The sequence below is a fragment of the Lithobates pipiens genome, unplaced genomic scaffold, assembly GCF_037356315.1.
Source record: "Lithobates pipiens isolate NorthernLeopardFrog02 unplaced genomic scaffold, aLitPip1_a1.2 Scaffold_18, whole genome shotgun sequence".
NCBI classification, from domain to species: domain Eukaryota; kingdom Metazoa; phylum Chordata; class Amphibia; order Anura; family Ranidae; genus Lithobates; species Lithobates pipiens.
Window position 1 is genome coordinate 570163941 of NW_027507758.1, and position 8647 is coordinate 570172587.

General features: G+C 40.3%; 1 protein-coding gene across 1 annotated transcript; it reads right to left on the minus strand.

Moving 5' to 3' along the window:
- Window positions 1-2691: 2691 nt before the first annotated feature.
- Window positions 2692-5826, minus strand: LOC143990284 (interleukin-17F-like). Its single transcript, XM_077490344.1, has 3 exons — window positions 5757-5826; window positions 4742-4950; window positions 2692-3641 (listed from the first exon to the last, which is right to left on the minus strand). Exons 1-3 carry the CDS (start codon window positions 5778-5780, stop codon window positions 3407-3409), a joined length of 468 nt encoding a protein of 155 aa, XP_077346470.1. The 5' UTR covers window positions 5781-5826; the 3' UTR covers window positions 2692-3406.
- Window positions 5827-8647: the final 2821 nt, after the last annotated feature.

The following is an 8647-nucleotide window of genomic DNA, read 5'->3' on the forward strand; positions in this document are numbered from 1 at the left end:
TTATATTATGTTTTATTGTAGCTCTGATTAAGGGGGGTTTATTTGACCCCCGAAATGCATTGGATGTCTTTTAACATGTAGCAAGGTGTCTGGTCTTGTCCAGTCTAATGAGGACCTCCAAAGCCAAAGATAGCTGACATCCTTCAATATGTAGTGGGTTGTGAGGCATAGTGGGTTCAAAGATGGTGAAATTCATTGGGCGCCAGACACTTCTTGGATGTAAAAGAAGTTTTATTTCTTTTGACAGTCCTTTTGTATTTTGGGGGGGAATGAGGGTTAGGGCCAGGACACCCTTAAGTAGTTATAGATTCAATTGGCAGACTCCGAGACTTCAATAGGACAGCTGTGCAGGGAAAGGCTCCAGCACGGTGCCACTTTAGCACATGAAGGAATGCTGTCTCCTATGGCAACAGTCCTTTAACAGTTCTTAACTCAAACGTAACAGTCTCCTTTCAGCTCCACTAAAACTGCCTCATGTAGTTCTTCAACACTGAGCTCCCGGTCTCTCACTAAACTCTCTGATTCACTGACTCTGAATACCTTGAGCTCCTCAGAGGTTGGCCGTGGTATCTCCTCAAGCATCACCCATGCTTCCCTGCTGGGTCCCTAGCTTGACACTCCAGATACTTCTCAAGCTTCACCCCTGCTAACCGGGGAGGTCCCTGGCTTGACTCACAAGGCAGCCCTGCAAGTGTCTCCTCTGTGGTTTGGGTCCCTGACTTGATCACTGCCTGAGGTTTCCTGATTTTCCACTGGGCCCGTTCGAGAATATGATTCCGGTACTTTCTTCAGCTATTCACTGTGGTCCCTAGTAAAGGTGATTGGTCCCTTTGTGGCAACAGCTTCCTTTCTACCTCCAACCACTGACAGGTTCTCCGGCCTGCAGAACTGTCACCTTTGGTTGGACTGCAAGCCGCAGTCCCCACCCTGTGCTGTCCTCTTACTTCTGGATAGGCCCTTACACAGCCTAGCAGCCAGATGCCCCCAGGATAGGCCCAATATCCGGCCTAGCAGCCCACGGCATACGACACATGTCCACCCAGACAGCTGTCCAGGTGGCACAGAACCGCAATCACCTGACCTCACCCGAATATATAGGTTCTCCCAGCAGGCCAAAGGATTCAAGAAAACCCCTTCCCATTGGCTGAGATACCCCATATACCCAAAACCTGACCTTGCGCTTCCCTTCTCATATCTAGTACCACCAAATTCCCGACCACCTAGTGAAGAAAAGAGAAAAGTGCAACAAGACCAAACTTAAGGAGAAATCACTAGATCTCTATCAATTGTCCAAGAAAACTACTCTTGGAAAGTAAATTTGTGAGGAGTTCCATGACTAAACCCCAGGGTGCTACAAATAATAAATTAATTTGGACTCTTATCTTTGGTCTGGTGTTCCTCCCATATATGTACATGTTTACCTGGTAACCCGCTGGGATACCCACAGCAGGGTAACCTTGCCTATTGTGAGCAGCCTAACCTGAGCCAGTGAGCTCTTCAAATGTTTTTTTCACTCTTACTGCCTTTTTTAAACTCATATCAAAGTCCTAACTCCTCTTGGATGCCCTTTTTTCAAAGGAGCTGAGACCCCTCTTCCATGCTGAGCCGTATTTTTTAATATTTTTAAGGTGCAATTCAGAAGTTTTTTTAGCCTGTAAAAATTAGCTTCCTTAGTCAAGTGCTTTCCATTGACTAAATTAAAAATGCCTGAAACAAGAAATAGCCTTCTAATACTCTTGTATACACAGACAAAGATGCTCAAAAACATAAAAATAAAAACTGAAAAACACTGAAAAGCGCACTGCTCAGGTGTGAATGCAGCCTAATGATAATCACTTGGCCAGTTTTTAACGCTGTTCAAGTTTTTACTTTGAGCAACTAATTAGAATCATCATTCCCCCTGTAGCCAGGAGCTGGCTAAATTGCTTGCTGTGAAAGGGGACACTCGCAGTATTTGCCATGGGGAGATTGTTTCCCTCTAGTGCTGAGCACGAACACTGTTTGCCACATCCTGAATGCAGAGTAGACAGGTTTGCATTGGAGTCGGACTGTTGTGGACTATAAGTTCCAGCCAGCTGGAGTGAGAGAACGGTATGCTGGGAGAGGGGATAAATAGACTTTTTGGAATGATTTGAATTCAGATTGGTCAAAAAATTATCAATCAGTTTGAATTCTGTGTAAAAAAAAGACCTTGTTTTTAGGCAGCGAGCCAGGAAGCCGGGAGCTGCGTCCTTAACAACCGATAATTCATCAGCTGTCAGCAGGCTTCCCCACTCACAGTTGAAATGTAAAAAAACAATGCCAGCAATAGAAAATTCTGGGGAAAAACAGCAGGGCCCCCTCCCCCCCCATATACACCTGGCCCTTCTCGTCTTTGAGCCCATGCCAATGTAAAAAAAAAAATGGCATGGGATCCCCTCCAAAATTCTGTGTGAAGAGTAGGTGGTTGTTAGCCAGGAAGCCGGTCGCTGCGTCCCTAACAACCTCTGGAGAAACCCTAGGATGCCATTGAACCTTGGTTGAGAATGGCTGCCATATACCGATCCTTTTAATCCAATACTAAAGAAAAACAATATAGAACTAGTAATAACATTTACTTTGAAATTAACTTTACAACATTCAGCTTTGTGTTACTTCTTTTATTTTTTTATATTACAATAAATAAATAAAGTGTAGACATCAAATAAAAAATATAAATATATAAGTACATTGTTAAAATACAATTACTATAGAATATGCAATATACATTGCTACACAAGTAACTACACTTAATCACTGCTACTGATCCTTACTATGTGCAGTATATCTGGCAATATATAATACTGACAATTGCCCAGTTCAGTAGAACCTGTTGGTGGTGGCCATCTTGTGGGTTGATCCAATGCTCGGCTTTCATATCACTAAGAACATGCCAACAGGAGACAAACATTTTGGGTAATAGGCAGTATGCTTCAATGTAGCGATCAAACCTATAATTTGGGTTTCCACTGACAACTATCTAGCAGAAGATTTCCTTTAATGTGGAGAAATGTTCTCTTATTTCCTGTTGTGTGTCTAAGACATGATATAAAGGAAAATATCCCCAATGGGACACAAAGGGAAAATACGTTGACAGGGGTTGAACCTTTTTTTAGACTTATACAAAAATTTGACTATATTTCTTTTAAGTTTTAAGTAAACTCTGTGAGTACATTGTCATTATTTTAGGAGTGGAACATTTTGTACAATTAGGTAGTTACATAGTTTATAAGGTTTAAAAAAGACAAGTCCACCCAGTTCAACTTATGTGAACAGGTCAACCGTTGGGAGCAGGTCATGTTGGAGGGTTTGCCTTTTCAATATCTTTTAGAGAATTATTTATGGCTGACAGGTTAGTGGAGTCCAGTAACATCACTCTTGTTCTGTGTTATTGCTCTTGGACCATGGGTCGGACACAGGTGCAACCAACAGTGACCATCTTCTTCTCCAGCTTGAAGGTGGAGGCACAGCCTTTCACCTCCCGATGGAGGACCAGGATCTCCTGTCTGATGGGGACTGAGTTCAGGTTGATGTCCACATTACCCTCTGCATCCAAACATCCTGTATGGAGACACTTGGCCTCGGCAATTGTAGAGGGGAATCGATTGTTGTTTACATCATAGCTGCAGGCAAGAAAAAAAAACATGCATTGTAAGTCATTGTGAAGAGACCTCAGACAACACGTAAAGTCAATCAGGAAACTTTAATGATATCTGTGTACACTGCAACTGGGCTGAATTTTCAGCTTGAATTAATTTTAATGAGCTGAGAGAAATACTGAGTTCAGAACTGCTGACCTCTCCTTCTGAGAATCAGTCATGCTGATCCTCTACCTTCAATACATTGAGTCATTGACATTGGGTTGATTTACTAAAACTGAGTGAAAAATCTGGCTGCCCAATGAAAAGTTGCTGCCCAAGTGTGTCTCCGCTGTTGTTCTAAAGATGGAGGAGCCACACTAAGACAGGCAATGTGTTAATAGCCAGATCACCAGTTGTAAATAAATGAAAAAAGCCTAAAAACAGAAAACGAAATCTAAGGACTGGTAAGGACTGGTACTGGTACTGCTTTAAGCCTTTTCCTTAGCACAAGAATGTTTAAAATGAAAACATTTGGCATTCTTACTATTTTGATTATTTATTAAAAATTGTTCATATAAAATTATTTAAAATTTGAGGTAAACATATTTATGGAAGATGTCTTTTTTTAACTAAATGTTTACTGCAGCAAATTACATTTTACAGTCTGAAGACTTTCTCAAAATGATCAGCACATCGAGGCTAAAGGTAATTTATTTTCAAAGGGCATGTTCATATATTTGCTTTAGCAATGATATGTTACTAGATGTAAAAAAAAAAAAAAAAGATTTTATTTCTATTTTTTTGGTAGAACTCTTAGTTAGCTACATATGTCTGACCAGGTATCTTGTATACCAGTTAACCTATTAATTCTTGTTGACTTCATGCCTTGTTGTCGAATGTGTTTACCACTGTTCTTTTAGTCTAACACTGTGAAGGCTATGCTATTTCTCCCTATTTCTTCACTGTCATGTGATTCTTGTTTATTATATTTCTCTACTTTTAAATGGAAATTCCTAATAAGCATACGAAAAAAAAATAGCAATTTTGTACTTTACTCTGAAAGTACTGAAGGCACAACTCTTAAACTTGAACCTAAATGTTGCGTTTTGTTTCTTTTAATGATGGCAGAAGTAAAGAGTTACCTGTATTCCCATGGAGAGGTGGAGCGTTTTCTCAAATCTCCGCTCATGGTGGGAGCATTCTGTCCATTAATGTTCAGATTATTTTTTACTGATGAGGGGAACTTTGTAACAGGCGGACAGCCTCCTTTCTTCAGGTGATGGAGATCCACAGCAGCAATAGGGATCAATAAGGAGTCTCCCAGCAGGAAAATCAGTACAGTGAGTTGAATCTGCAGAAAGAAAATCAGGACCAGTTAATCACATATAATTTACAGCACAATGGAGTTAACTTGCTAAGTGAATAGAGGCTGTTCACGTAAAAAAAAAAAAATATATATATATATTTGCTAAGCATAGTAACTAAGATAAAGATAAGTTTATTTAATGCAGCCTCATAACAAAAAGCCTGATTTTTTTTTTTTTAGATTCCATCACACATATTTGGATGTTTAAATTGCATAGAGATTCACCAGAATGTACTCTGCAAAAATCCTTGTTGGAAAAAATCAGAGTATGCTTTATAAGGGGTTTGATAGCCTTCATCTTGTTCAATTGTGGGTTTAAGGTCGCTGTATATAAATATCAGGTTTTCTAATTATCTAGTAATTTTTGAGTGGTTGAACTTGATGGACTTATGTCTTTTTTTTCAACTTAGCAATGTAACCTCTGTAAAGTCTTTATAGGCTTTTAAATATCCATGCTAGCCAACAGAAAATTGTCATGGGGGAGAGAATTTAAAACTCTGACAATAGAATAATCACAGAGACTCAACGTTTCAAATGTCTACATTTTTCCACAGACAGAAAGTAAAACACATATTGTCCCAACTTTAAAACTTTAATTTAGAGAGTATTTACAAGATGAAAGGAGATAAACTGTAAGAACAAATTTGCAGAATCATTTTGCTGCCCTGACTTACAATTTGAAATAATATGATAAAAAAAGGTAATGACAGACTCCCTCCTAATTTTGCATGGTTTGAGTGTAACCTCTAATCAAGAAATCTAGAAATAAATAAAGGTCAAGTGGTCCTCACCATGGTGGCTCTTGTGTTGTCCATAGTTCTTCTTTGTCCTCTATGTGAGTGTCTCTAAAGTAGGTAGATGTTCTGAGTTGTACATTGGGTAGGGACCCGGGCATTATATAGCCAGTTCTGTGGGGTTTCCTCTGCTTTCTGATAATCTGTGGTTTCAACGTAGAGTGGTTTCCTCTCTGATATTGGTGTACCAAACACGCTATTTCTTGTTGACTAGAAGGAAAATCTTACCTAGATAAGTCATATAGACCGCGTCCAAGCTTCCTGAACTGGAACACAGTGCTGATAAATGATAAACCATATTTGCATATCTCTGCCAGAAGTCACTGTGCAATTTTCATTCATAAATAGTTCATGAGTTGTAGTGGAGTGTGTTCTCACATTGACATTGGTGTTTTTTTTATACAGTCAGAAAACCAATGTGAACTAAGACTACAAAAGACACCAGGAAAACAAATCTTTATTTAATGCTACAGACACTTGTTCCAGGTTGGACAGCACCACCCACCAGAGAATCTTTCTTTCACCTGGAACCCCCTCTTTCCCACCAGCATTTTTTATTTTATTTGTGTAGCACTGACCCCCCAAGGAGCTGCTGGTTTGATTTGGGCCTGCACTCTGCTAATAAACCCCACTAACTTGGCTCAGTCCCCTTGACACAGCTGTGGTGCAATACAATCCAATACAATATAAAATAACACAATATACCTGTATTGACACTTCAGGATCCACTGGCTCCACCTGCTGAGGGAAACAATACTCCACACAACGATGTACTTAACCAGAGTAATATTTTACTATAAGTATTGGCAAAAAGGTGGTTACAATAATTGTGCTGTCATCCCAACATAAAATGACAGAACAATGACTTTTGATATAACAATTATAAACAATATAATTACAAAGAATCTCCCCCTACTTTTATAGCTATATGTGAGATCTCACTTAAAGTACTCAGTCTTTTTGTTTCTTCTTGTCTTCGCTAGCAATGATAATTCCTTATAATTTGTAATCCAAGGGTTAAAGTAGTCAAAGTTGAGTTAGGGATGATCCTAGTGTTGCTTCCGTAACTATAATACAGTACTTGAGATGCGATAGTAAGTAGGCCTTATGCCTGCCTAGTGTCAGTTGCTATACTCCTCCTCCGTAGGACTATGGATCCCCGCGAGGCCTGTATATAAGTCTGACTAAATGCAAAAGTTAATAAACCATGGGCTGCAACCCACTCACCAACTGTATCAGAAGCTCGGTATGGTAACTGTGGTCCGGTGTTTGCAGCTTGCTTCTATGTTACCCGGCTCCGTCACTCCGTTCCGATAGGGGGACCTGGTCTTCCGATGCTCGAACGAGTGTCTCTGGATCTTCTCAACCCAATCACTGTGTCTCTGGCACTTCAGGTCACTCACACAACCGAGCAGGGTTGAGCTCCGCAAGGGCAATAGGCCGCTTCCTCAGGCAGGCCTCCTTACCAGTCCTCACATGCAGGCCACGCGTTCCCAAGAGACCTAAGATGGCCACTTGGGGTCCTTTTATGTCCTACCCAGCATGCAGTGCAAGAGAGGGTGTCCATGGGTAGGTTACCTCCTGGGTAAAAAGGTCAACTCTCCAGTGTAAATAACAGTCACTTCCTGTACCAAGTTCAATGCTTTGATTAAAGAAAAAATAATTTAAGTCCACTGTCAGTGTTTGGCCGCTACATGGCGCCAAACACTAAGCCATAGAAACGTCCATAGACTTTCATTGTAAATGCTAATATAGTTTAGTAGGCAAGGATGACAGCGCTACATTTGTATTCATACATTTTATACTACAGCATGGGTATATAACGTGGGTGCTATTTTCTCGAAATCCTTTGCACCCAGGGGGCACGTTCATGATACCTTGGGCTCACAGGAAGTGGGTTGAATGATGCTGGATGTCATTCAACCCAGAAGAGACCAGTGGCAAAGGATGTGGGGGTATTACTGGCACACTAGCAGTGCTTGTTTATCAACCTCTTTTTTAATGCAACATGAATGTTAGGGCTAATAAAAATATATATAGCCCTTATTATAATTACCAACAGCCATTGCAATAATCCTTTTTAAAATGCTAGTTGACTGGCTGTGATGACTTTTCCTGGGCTTCAATACTTTCTCATCTAGTAACTGCAAGCTGTAATCATATCAGGAAAGTGGTAGAAAAGTCAGAAGTCTGTTCTGGGTCACCATCCCAAAGTATTGAGGCCAGAGTGCTGGAATGGTGGCCAGTTAACTAGCATTTTCAGAAAGGGGGGTTAACAACTGCAACCTTGCTGTTTCTCCCACTGCATGCTTTTTTTTTTTTCAAAGGAGACCTATCACTGATTTTCAAATGCTTTGCAAATGAATAAAACACACATTACTAAAACCAATTAATTAAAACAATTACAAAACAATCTATAAAAAAAATAGTTTTCACCACCACCAAAAGAGCAATCTAAAGTAAATGCAATGTAAAGCGCAACATAAAATCCACATATATGCAATTAAAAGTCCCAAAATATAATAAAAGTATTCCAACAATTGGATATAAATTTACCAGTCCACCGACACTTACCCGATCGGCGGGCACATCGGGGATCACCAGGCATCAGCTCTAGGATCCTTTTGCGGCAGGCATAGTGCAGCGTCTTCCGTGTCCTTCTTATATCACGGCGGTTTCCACCATACGTCTCCTCCCTTCCGCATAGGCATCCAATAGGATCACCTACCCTTTTAGCCAATCGGGAAATGGGTAACAGACCTGCACTTCCTGATTGACAGAGAGGCGATTAAGTGTTAGAAAAGCAAATATTCATTTGATTTTCTAACACATCTGGGAGGATATCAAACGCAATGCTCTGCCTATAGCTCTAAACCAGTGCTTCAAAA

What these genes read in the sequence shown, in the direction of transcription:
- LOC143990284 (XM_077490344.1), bottom strand. Translation starts at nt 5,780, where the DNA reads ATGGACAACACAAGAGCCACCATG. An exon ending in ACAACACAAGAGCCACCATG is followed by an intron (nt 4,951 to 5,756) that starts GTGAGGACCACT and finishes TTCTTTCTGCAG; the next exon opens with ATTCAACTCACTGTACTGAT. An exon ending in ACCTCTCCATGGGAATACAG is followed by an intron (nt 3,642 to 4,741) that starts GTAACTCTTTAC and finishes TCTTGCCTGCAG; the next exon opens with CTATGATGTAAACAACAATC.